Source organism: Bombus flavifrons, chromosome 9, assembly GCF_040668555.2.
Source record: "Bombus flavifrons isolate JBK064 chromosome 9, iyBomFlav1_principal, whole genome shotgun sequence".
In the NCBI taxonomy this organism is placed as follows: Eukaryota; Metazoa; Arthropoda; class Insecta; order Hymenoptera; family Apidae; genus Bombus; species Bombus flavifrons.
Genome location: NC_138450.1, coordinates 1597991 through 1610440, shown reverse-complemented (window position 1 = coordinate 1610440; position 12450 = coordinate 1597991). Strand labels below are relative to the sequence as shown.

Below are 12450 nucleotides of genomic sequence, written 5' to 3'. Positions count from 1 at the left end.
CCTACTTCTTTGCAATTTGTTTCTTCTGTTCGCAGACGAGCCGCTTACCTTTGAAGCTCTAGTGGATGAACGAGATGCTTCCACGTCCTTCGCTGTGCAACACGTTCGCAACGTCAGGTTTCCCTGTCCAAATTGCAGCAGCGTTTTCAACCGGAAGAACAACTTGCAGAAGCATCTCAAGTACGAGTGCGGTCAGTTGCCGAGGTTTAAGTGTCCTCATTGCGAGTATCGTTCGAAGAAAACGTCCAACGTCCGCGCGCACATCCGGTCCATTCATTTTGGTTCTATCATTTACGTGATCGATCTTAAATCAAGCTGTGTGTAGTTGTCTGTAAGTTGTACTTGCAAGCTCGAGCTTTGAATATCGATACTCGTTAAGAGACAACAAGAGATCTGAGAAAATTAGAAAATAAAGATGAGAAAGGGACAGGGGGAGAGTTACAATATCCTTTTTACGTTTAAGTTCAATTTTTATATATTTTTGTATTTAGTCGTAATAAAGTTGTCATTTACTTGAACATAACGCACGCGCGTAAAGAGAGAAGCTCGGAAACGATCGAGTAACATCGTTCAATTCCTTTATCGTACGATGCTTGTTGGTGTTTTATTTTCAATCTATCCTTTCCTTGGTATCCTATCCATCGATATGAAATCAGGCGTCCATAAATGGAACGTGTTCGTTGCTCTAGAGCGGACTCTGACGAGTTCCAAACATTTTCTTGCAGATCTGGAACATCTGGGTGGCTTCAAGATACCGTGCAACGTGATGTCAAGACCAGCGGAATTTCAGGACCGCAACAAAGACCGATTTCCTTGTCCAAAGTGTACGAGCACTTTCAACCGGAAGAACAATTTATATTCACACTTAAAGTTCGAGTGTGGCCAATTACCAAGATTCGGTTGTCCGTATTGCGATTACGCGTCAAAGAAATCTTCGAATATACGTGCGCATGTACGTCGGAAGCATCACGGATACAAAGTCAATGTTATCAATGTATCGCGTAACGCGACCTGTGGCACTGCAACGGAAGATGAAAACTCTGAAAAAATCGAGCAAACCATTTAACAACCGCGTTTTGAATTTGACTATTGCAAGACGTGTCATCTTTCATCACGTTATTCTGCTACCATAATAGTCGAACCCGTCTTATAAATCGTTGTACATACGTGCAAAAGTAGGTACATTAGGTGTTTCTTTTGTATAGCATTTTGACGTCATTTTGCGATTATCATCTATGTACCATCAACTTACCGCCCTTCTTCTATACACCACTGCGTTGACGCAGTAATTTCATTGCGTAAAAAATAAAATATCAAGCTGTTATGTAATTATGATCATATAGGAGCGGTTTTTTTATTATCTCATCCTTTTCTTCATGGAAGATGTTGCGTCGCGGAAATCGAACATCTCGCATCCTGGCGTGTCATTGACACCCTGGAGATCGACGACCGAAGAAGGTTTGACATCAGCTCCGATTCTTATTTTCCTCTAGTTCCTCTTTGTGTACGCAGAGTTCCTGATAGTATGAACCACTCTGACACGGGTGTCGCGTTCTTGTTTCTGTTCCAGGTATAAATTACTGTGTGTTCACCGACGTGGCAATACACTCGCAAAACCTTCTTCTTCAACGACCAACTCACGGCTTCTCGAGGAACGCTACGATCGTTTCGCCCTCCGATTCCTCGAGAATGATCGCACGGAAGTTCCCTTGTGGCAATTGCACCAGCGTCTTCAGTAGAAAAGGCGGACTGACCTATCATCAAAAATTCGAGTGCGGTCAGAAGCCACGATTCAATTGTCCGTATTGCAACTATTGCGCCAGGCACATCTCGAATGCTCGACGACACGTTCGCAAATGTCACCCAGGAAGAGAAGTGTACACCGTAGATCTTTGCCAGTTGCAACAGCACGTTGCTTGAGATTACGTTCGCCTAAGATTCGAAAATTCGCGTACAAAAGGATACGGAGAAAGGAAGAAGAAACTCGGCAAGAAGCCGGGGATCGTAAAATGTCAATCGATTAGACGCGATGAACGCGACGAACGAATGCATTCTCAAATGAAATTTTCTTTATGGTTTTATAACATCCTCGTTTTGGATATTGTCGTCGTCATCGTCAGCATCGTCGGCATCGTCGTCGTTGTCTCGTAGAACGGTACTGATCGATGCTCCTGTAAAAGAAAAGTGTTCAGATCGTACGCCATAAATAAACTAGTATCGAATCGATTCGTTTCAACAGGCATTACGTCAGCCTGTTCGAATTAATACCAAAAACGGTTATGTTATTAACGGTGGTTCCGAAAGAATTTGATTTACTTCTGACAAGGGGAAAAAAGGAAAGACGTGGGAACGCGTAAAGATGTCGCGTTTAGGAGTACGATTGGAACAGTCTTTTCCTATTTTAACGTCGCACTTGCTACGTTAGACTTGCGACGTTTCAGAATTGATCGCGATTTTCTTTCCTTTTTTTTTCTAGGAGTTCCAAGCACCTCGTCGCGCGTTACGCTTTGTCGGTAGAAGCTACCTTCTGGGAAGAAGAATCTTGGAAAACAGATGATTGGAGCCGGATACGTACACGCACGCGAGAGTAGCCAGTATCGAATGACAAATTTCGTCTTCGACAAAATATGAAAATCTGTAGCCTTGCATCTTTTGTGGGTCTCGATGAGTGATCGACCAAGAAGCGTACAGTATCGACCGATTCTGTAAATGGAACGTTTAACTTATCGTGATCCGGTTTAGAGGAACGGAAAGTGCCATGTATGTTTGACACATCGTATTTGCAACACATTTGCAAACACCCAGCAAGTTCTTCATAAATATATCTTATTTGTATCTTATTTGTTAGTTACGTTTATTGGCAAAGGGATATATATATATATATATTTGTAATAATATATATTTGTATTATTTAATATATATAATATATATTTGTAATAATATATATATATATATATATATATATATATATATATATATATATATATATATATATATCTCCAATTCCCATCTTTTCCTTTTGTGATTATCAAATGTACCTAGTTGATGACTGGTTTGGCGACAAACAAAACGTTCCCCGAGGTATGTCCCTGCAAGCGAACTTGAAATTACTTATCGAACCGTATTGAAAAACCGACGGTCGATCAGACGAACGCAATATTTGACGAGATTCTTGTGTTGTTTCTGTTTCAGAGTATTTCCAATCAGCAGATTTTGCGTATGTTTTGGCTGACCGGAGAAGACGTCGACCTTATCAGAGAACCAGAATTTCGGTAAACCGATATGTGGAGAAGCAAAAGTTTCCTTGCCCGACTTGTCCAAGTGTTTTCAGCCATAAGAATAATCTCTACTATCATTCCAAATTCGAGTGCGGCCAGTTACCGCGATTTAACTGTCCTTATTGTGTATATAGGACGAAACACGTGTCTAATGTGCGTGCTCACGTGCGTAGAAAGCATCCTGGCCATAACGTTTACGCTATCGACGTCTGTAAAATTTTGGGAGCATAAATATACTACGCGGCAGCAGTTTCAACATACATGCCTGTGTTCTAAGAGCATAAATACAATTGTGACGATTATGATGATCCAGACGACGATAACGACGTTAACGACGATAATGACGACAATGACATGACGAGAATGGCACCTTTTCGATAGTTGTCGGCAATGGATGCTTGGAAAACTCGTAGAATTCCTTACGTGTCCTCAGACGCATCTTACTATTATCGTTATCTGATTGTATAATCTAATACATTGCTTGTTCTTGCATCGTATTACGACATGTACGAAGCAGGTCAGTTTAATTTCCGAGCATTTGCAGATTAAACGTCGTTCAAATTTGTTTTTTATACTCGATAATTAAGAATAATATTAGCTTGATTGAAGTATAGACGAGTGCAATCTTGCACCATACCGATAGGAATTACTTTTAATCCTAATTCGCAAAGAACGTAGCGTATTATATTTATATGTATTTATATTTGTAAAAGTATTTTTAAATGTACAATGTACTTCCAAATGAAACATGTACTACCAATGGAGTTACGAAGACGAATTTTATAAAGATCGGTATTTAATTCTATCGTTTTTAATAGAGATTCCGTTTGATCCGCACAATTTTGTATTTTTTTTCTTTGCCCGGAGCATTGACAGTCGTGTTCTGTTGTCCCTTTCTTCTTTCCCTTCTCATTTTATTGTTTTGCCTTCAGCTTGTGCTGTCATATCGAAAGGATGGACACTTTTGGATCTGGAGACGGTAGCGAAACGAAGTAAAGTCGTCTCGTCGATCCATGGATCTAAACTTGTGCGCAAAATGTCATTTCAACATGTACGAAATGCCCTGTAATGAATGCGAAAGATAATAGTATGAAGCAGAAAATCGCAACCACTCGACTCATTCATATGTTGCATTCTTTTTTCAAATTTCCAACAAATTGCGTTCATTTAGTTGTTATATATTGTGATCTGTAGTAGTGCTTCGGTGAAGCAAGTATGTTCGTGAAACGGGAGCGATTCTCCGAGCGGCAAGCGTCGCGAGCGGCTTAGTTGTTAGATGTTTGGAATTGAAAAACGTTGAGCGTTTACGAGAATTAACCGTAAGAACGTCTGCATTTTCCAGAAGAGGTACCAAGTCCGATCGAGAATTATGGGTGGAATCGAGCGGTGGCAAATTGTAAGGCGACTACTCATCCTCGGGCTCGACACAAAGTGCTGCACATTTGCCCAAAATGTGGCAGGCCTTTCAACTGGCGATACAATCTGCAGCACCATTTGAAGTACGCGTGTGGACAATTACCGCGATTCAACTGTCCATATTGTGCTTACAGGACAAAACACACATCGAACGTTAGAGCCCATGTGCGTAGAAAGCATCCGGATAAAGAAGTCTACGTTGTCGATCTAATGAACGCGCAACATTAAATCGTGACTAGGATGCAGCGTATATTCTCGCGAAGCGATAGCCGGACGAATCTTCAATAAAACAGCTCTCAGCCGAACACTTGCCCTTTGAAAACTCCTTATGTGCATGCTCCCTCGTCTGCCTATCGTATATTATGATTAAACGCAATTGATGTGTATGTACATCGAAATTTATTGTTAGAGAAACGATGATCGAACCCGTCATTTTATACGAAAAGTGACTCGATACGACGAATATCGTTCCTGCTAATGTTTCATGCAGTTACGTGAACGTGATATCATAAACCGAGAATGAAAGAACGATATTTATGCTTTTTTCAGAGGCAAACTACTTAATACCGCACCAGAGGCAGAAGAACGTTTGTTGGTCGTACTCGCCGACCAGAGGAGGCACGTTTTCGCGAACGAACGACCAGCACGGGCAAAAGTTTCCTTGCGGAAATTGTCACAGCGTATTCAGCAGAAAGCACAATCTTCAATATCATTTGAAGTTCGAGTGCGGACAATTGCCGCGTTTTAATTGTCCTTATTGTGTGTATAGAACGAAACATCCTTCGAATGTGCGAGCCCACGTGCGCAGAATTCACCCTGGCAACGAAGTTTACGTTGTAGACATAAGCAAAACTGGTCAACTTCTATGATTTTCGTAGCGTATACCCGTTCAGTTATTTTTAGGGATAAATATATTTATCTATCTGTATCTTTCGCCTCTTAACGATGCGAGTTCCTTAGTTTCAAAGGAATTACTCTTATGCGAATCAACTTGTCATTGATTCACATTTGACAAATATTTACGAACTAAGTTTTTACCATTTACAATGCTTCTTCCACTGTATTTTTGTGCTTGAGAAAAGCTAATATTTGCCGGAACCCCCTTCTCTCTCTCTCTCTCTCTCTCTCTCTCTCTCTCTCTCTTTATCTCTCTCTCTCCTGTCATTTGTTTCACCATGTTACGATTTAATTTGTCTTTTGTATATAATGGTTTTTTTTTTTAAGTAGACAACTGTTTACAGCGATATTATTAATGTTAAGGAATTGCGAAGCGAAAAGAGTACATAGGTCGCGTCGATTGGAAAGTATGAAATTTTTTCTCGTTTAAGATGGAGACGAAAAGTCGACATAGTCGAAAGTCATTTGGTTGACCTTTTCTGTTCACAGGTGTTCAATGTCCGGTATCGAATTGTACGTGTTACCGTGATGGACCTCGTTGCATCTACGATCACTATCGAAACGAACGAAGCGAAAATTATCCTTGCCATAAGTGCGGTAACGTTTTCACGCGAAAAAATAATTTGTATAATCACCTAAAATTTCAGTGCGGTCAGTTGCCGAGATTCAATTGCCCTTATTGTCCGTATCGTACGAGGCATTCTTCGAACGTCAGGTCTCACATACGTAGAATGCATCCTGATCAGGTGGTGTACGTTTTGGATATTCGCGGTGACCAACAGAATAACGAAGCTAGTAACAACTGAATTTTCGAACGATCAACGAGACGACGCTTGACAAGCTGTCACCAGATTGACTCCGATGACCCGGTCGAATTCTTTCTACTCTTATTGTCAGCTCCTCCTTCGTTTTCTTTTCTTCCTGTTTCTCTTCCCTGCGAAAGCGGAAGAGACACAGTCCCGTAGAAAATAAATAGACTGCGTTGAGATTGCCCGTTGCGCAATGTGGCATAAACTTTTGTATTTTTCGTTAGCATTTAAAGTAGCGCAAGTTGATCCGCTATGCGATCAAACGACAGCCAATTTTTCTGTATCGTACGACAAACTGAACATTTGTTTTGGATGGTAGATCGCGTGTGGCAGCTTCTACCGGTTTGTAAGTTCGTTACACCAGACCTATTGTCATTTTCATCGTCTTCACGGATGATACACATGTTACTTACGATCTCTGTACTAGTCAATGATCGTCGATTGTCTAATTTTTGCAAATTTCCTGATTTTATCGTTCGGTTTTCGCGAAGAGATGGATTCTCTCAATACGCACTCGTAGATCGTTTCCACGAACGAAACGCACGTATAAACTCGCAATCAGCCAGACCCGTTTCGTTCCAGATACTACGGGCCCGTTCAGCGTGTTCGGGATCAACGTTGGTATCGAAGACGACCAAGGCCAAAGTATCGGCAAACTCTGGTCCCGATCGTCGAACCAAACCGATTTAGACAATAACTTTAAGACGAAGAGGTTTCCCTGTCCGAACTGTACCTGTGCCTACAGCCAGAAATACTCGTTGAATCGGCACCTGACCTACGAGTGTGGCCAAGAACCCCGGTTTAAATGTCCCCACTGCGAATATCGATGCAAGAAATCGGCCAACATTTATGAGCACGTGAGAAGAAGACACAAAAACTGTCAGGTATACGCGATCGACGTTCTAAAGATCGCTCGTAAGGAAGAGACTTAACCATTCGTTCCTCGTACATTCAACGATGCTTCACCGAAGTAGCAGCTGCCATTTTCTACTTTGCTCCTTATGCGTTACACTTGATTAGGGGAATTTTTAAATTCCCTTTTTATAACGCCACTCTTTTTTTTTTACCATTTACGAATTATACCAGTAACTACAAATAAAGACATACGTTGATTGAAAAACGGTTGGTCGTTTGTCGTCGTTTATTTCATCTCCTATCCTTTCCACGCGATATCGAGACGCAACGTGATTCTCTGCTCTTCCTCTTTGCTCTACTTTGCTTCGCTCTGCTCTACGCTGCTTCTCTCTGCCCTGTTTCGCTTTACGCTCATTGTCAGTTCTGCCCTGCCCTGTCCTCCCCTTTTCTCTTCTCTGTCCCGCTCTGCTCTGCGGTCTTCGCGTTCTTTATATCCTTCATGGTTGTTATCTACGTTAGAGCGAGTTAACGAAACACGCTTTACAAACGATAGCTGTTTACGTTCAGTGGTGAATCTTCTTTTCCAGGCGTCGTCTCGCGTTTGGTTTGCGCAACTTGGAGACAGCGCAAATCGACCGCCCAACGACTCTCCGCTGCTAATAAAAGGTTCTTCTGCTCTAACGCTTGCGGCAGTTCTTTCACTCACCGCGGCTCCCTAACCAGACATCTGCGTTACGAGTGCCGACAAAATCCACGTTTCAAATGTCCGTCTTGCGACTTTCGTTCTAGATGGACATCGGACGTCTATAGGCACGTACGTAGAAGACACGAAGGTAGCGTCGTACGTTGCATCGACATCGGTAGAAACTAACACTACGCAAGATGCAAATAATTGTTTTCTTGTACTCGAAGAGTAAAAATGTCTCACAATAAAAGTTTCTTCATTTATCATTGTCGCGTTATACTCTCGACTTGGGAGGCGTGCGAGTTGCGATGCGGCGAGTCGCCTCATTTTTACAGCGTCGAACGAAAAACAGGGTGTTGTTGTAAACCTGTGGTGTATTCGATAGGAATCGAGGCTCGTCATCATGTTCGTTGAAGCCGTTCGTCAACCGTTCGGTGCATGCCGATCGGACGCGTTCGGGCACAGGCACAAAAGAATCGAATCGGACAGAAACGCGTATTCACGAGGGGAAAGAGGCTATCTTTCACTAAGAGGACTAAGAGTATCTCAGCGGGTATAACGTTTGGAATTTCGTCTTACAATGTATGCGAATAGAGTAAAGGTGCAACGACGTGTGCGAAATTCACGCGACCTGTTTTCGCGCGTTGTTCTTCGCGCCTCGTAAAGAAGAAGGAGCGCGCGAGGATCGTCGAATACGCACCGTGGACGTTGATCGACCGGACGTTTCGATCCAACTTAAACGAGTAAACACGCAGCTCCTTCACGTCGTTTCTCGGACTTTTACCGATCCGGATAATTGACCGCGAGTATTTTGTTCTGCTTTCAGATTCTCGATATCACGCGAACGCTTGCTACAAGAAGCGACGAGTACGGTTCAACGACGCGACTTACAAGCAATATCCCTGTCCTAATTGTCCGAGCGTTTTCGTTTGGAAATGCACGCTGAAGAGACATTTGCGTAACGAGTGTGGACAAGAACCGCGCTTCAAGTGTCCTTACTGCGTGTACCGTGGTAAATGGAAGGCCAACATATGCAGGCACATCAAGAGAGTTCACAAGGATTGCAGCATCTACGTTCTCAGCGCCTAGAATTTTTTTATTCCATCGATTCTTTGCGATTCTATCGGTCGAATCGTGTTTTGTCATCTCGCATTAATTCTTCTTAATAAACTGAGTATATGACGAACCGAAAAGTTGCGTTCTTTCTGCGCATACTCCAAGTATCGAAACGACACTGACGATGAGTCGAGGTAGCGAACGAGCCAACAACCGATTTATCGCAATGAGAAAATTTCGTCTGTTCGTTTGTTTCAGATTCCGAGCAAAGTTGGTGGCCGTACAGGGAAGTTGGTAGATCGACGAAATGCAGATCGACGAAACTGCGCAACGCGATTTACATTTGTCCAAGTCCTAATTGCGCCAAATCGTTTAATTGGAAGGGAAACTTGAACAGACATCTGAGATACGAGTGCGGCGTGCAGCCACGATTCAAGTGTCCGTATTGCGAGTATCGTTGCAAAGTTAAAGGAGACGTGAGCAAGCATATACCAAGAAGACATCACGGCTTGGTCGTCTACGTGGTCGACTTGTTCACCGCCTCGTCTTCCAACTAGTCGACCTCCGCGCAAACCCGAAACCTGTATTTTCATTCGAATAAAGTATAATTCGCCTTTTCCAAGTTGCGTGCTAGTTTTTACGACTAAAACACGTTACGTAAATCGCACGGTTCCATCACGAGTATACGTTACTTTCCTATCGCTGTTTTCCCGCTGTCTCTCCCTTCTTTCATTGCAGGTAATAGCAGGTAATTATAGGCGTATACAACGATTATGCACATGCTTTTTTTCGCTCTTTGACGGACGATGAAATACGATCGCGATCCGATGGTATCGGATCGGATTTATAGGGCTACGTTTCCTTGATTTTTCTCGCACGTTTATTACACGTACTCGATGCCATCTTCCAAGAAGCGTTTGATCGCGGACGATTCGTTCTTTTTCAGGGCACAATGGATCTACGCCATTGAGGGGTCGCCAACGCACGAATTGCCTGGTGAAAGCCAGCAAGTACGCCTGCCCGAATCCCAACTGTCGAAGTGTATTCGCTTGGAAGAGAAACTTGACCAGCCATTTGCGTTATCAATGCGGCCGACAACCGAGATTCAAGTGTCCTTATTGCGACTACGTGTGCAAAGTTAAGGCTGATATACGCAAGCACATCAGGATCAAGCACAAGAACAGCGACGTTTACGTGATCGATATTTGTCAAGCGTGGGAAATTGTTAGATGAATCGTTTTGCGACGAGCAGCGAACGTCAACGAGAGAAGCTAGGACCGAGCTTGAGATTCGATGAGAAAAGAATGCGCGGCCGTGTTGTCGAACGATCCGGTCCGATACCTTTCGTCGCCTCGCGATTCCGACGAAACATCGTAAAATCATCCATGACGAGAATCGAGGTTCGCTCCTTGCCGACGCTTTGCATGCAATCGTGGCCTTTTCCCCTTGTTGCTTCAGGGTTTCGGCATTTATATCGGCTACACGCAGACACTAACAACGAATCGAAGTTTTTCACACGGTTCGGAATCATGTCCTTCCATGTTTATTTCTCGTTTTCCACCTGTTGTCGACGAACCTTCCGCTATCGCGATACTTTCGGATCGCAACGGAGCCGACGAGTTCGGGTTCAAACTGAAATTAAATTGTCTGTTTGAAATTGTTTGTCATAAAGTTAACGTATTTTGATAACTATGCGACTGAACGTTTTATCTCACTATCGTCTGTCTCAAGGGTATTTTCGCTCAGGTGCCTAGTACACAGTTTTCTCGAGAACCACAAGCGCTACACATGAGCGCAGATCGAAGTTACGTTCAATAAAGTAAATCAAAATTCAAAGTACCCGCGAGTCTTTATTTCAAGCAAAGTTCACCGTTCACTCCTTTATCCGAGTCAAGAGGCTCAAAACAAACTCAGATCGCTAATTCGCGAGATCGTGTAAAACACGTCCTTTCCTTCTTTTCTTTTGTCTCTCCTTTTTTTTCTTTGTCTTCCTCTCCTTTTTCTTTCTTCCATCGCCTCTCGCTGTTCAGGACATTTATATTCGTTCCCTTATTTTTCGATTCCTTTTCTTTTTCTATTATTGTGCTGGCATCCTTTATGCATTGTGTACGCTATTTATACTCTGATGGGAATTAGTCTTGCGTATACGCCATAAATAAATGGAATTAAATTAATGTGAAATTTTCCTCCTTCTAGGTATCCATGCTCGCGTCGTCGTTCAGACGAGAATGAGAAGGTCGGATCCGTTTACCAAGACAAAGAGGTTTCCATGTCCAAATTGCACGAGTGCCTTCACCCAGAAACCGAGTCTGACCAGACATTTGCGTTACGAATGTAGACAAGAGCCACGATTTCAGTGTCCCTACTGTCAACAGAGAAGTAAAAAGACGTCGGATATATACACGCACATCAGAAGAAAACACGCGAATTTGAAAGTTTTCGTCATCGATCTTCATGAATTGATGGCACACAACTCATACAACTCGTACAAAATGAGTCGGCTATGAAGCAAGTTGTAGCAGCTGCTTCGTTGGTTGCTTCGTTTCGCCAACATTTTTTCAAGACCGAGTTTTCCATTCTCTGATTTCTCCCGAATTATCTTCTTCTAACTTAAATACTATACAGACTGATATACGTGTGAGCGAGCATGCGCTTGCCTTTGTGCATGCATAAGTACGACGTGATTATGAACATATTGGGAATGAAATTATCTTTGAAAATACCAAGCAGAAATTGATTTTAATAAAATTTTATTCGTTTCGATCGTATCGCATATATATATAGCGTTTATTTGAACCACGCGTTCCGACCCTTTGTCAGCGTCGTTTCGTGTTTCTACGATGCACAAAGCGATTCGTTTCAGGTCACTTTGCCCAGCGATACGGCCAATGGATTTTTCTACAGCGCGTGATTCGAACGTTTCCAGTATTCGATCGGTTATCGATCTTTCGGTACGTCGGCGTCGTTGTTTTCGTCGTTGTCGACCATCTCCTCCTTCATCTGCCGTAGTTGTTGCATACGCGAATTCCGTCGTTGACGATCTATGCGACTCGAACTAGCTCGTAGACTGTGCGCGAGTATTTTGCTGCGTTTTTTGTTTCAGTTAGTCGTGGTTTCGGCGTCTGGCGGAACAAGTCGAAGAAATTCTGCTGTCCTAACTGTCCAAGCGGATTCACTAGGGAAACGAACCTCCGAAGACACGTGCGGTACGGATGTGGCCAAGGACCGAGGTTCAAGTGTCCCTACTGTGACATGCGTTCGAAAGAGGTCTCGAACGTGTATAGACACATTAGGACCAAACATCGAGGAATGTGCGTCTTTCTCATCGACATCGCTACCAATAGACAGTTTTACGCACGAAAAAATTAATCGATATGGAAATGTTCTGCATGCAAACGAACTGCCATCGAACGTACGCGATACAGAAAAGGAGACGTATTTTGAAAATCGCGCG

General features: G+C 42.9%; 1 protein-coding gene across 43 annotated transcripts in view; it reads left to right on the top strand.

Moving 5' to 3' along the window:
• The window catches only part of LOC138183346 (longitudinals lacking protein, isoforms H/M/V), a 79599-nt gene that overhangs the window by 42771 nt on the left and 24378 nt on the right, over positions 1-12450 (top strand). Inside the window, exons 7-8 of one of the 43 annotated variants that reach the window (XM_069120134.1) lie at positions 7843-8069; positions 8767-8972. The exons of 27 other annotated variants lie outside the window; for them this stretch is intronic. In XM_069120134.1, the coding sequence (XP_068976235.1) occupies positions 7843-8069; positions 8767-8886 (347 nt within the window). In that variant the 3' untranslated portion in view covers positions 8887-8972. Of the gene's footprint in view, positions 1-35; positions 192-725; positions 1092-1570; positions 2024-3192; positions 3812-4620; positions 4860-5243; positions 5579-6080; positions 6943-6982; positions 7521-7842; positions 8070-8766; positions 9134-9254; positions 9569-9942; positions 10245-11192; positions 11758-12450 lie in introns of those variants that run through there. 15 more of the 43 variants (XM_069120151.1, XM_069120126.1, XM_069120162.1 and 12 more) reach the window with 15 other exon arrangements.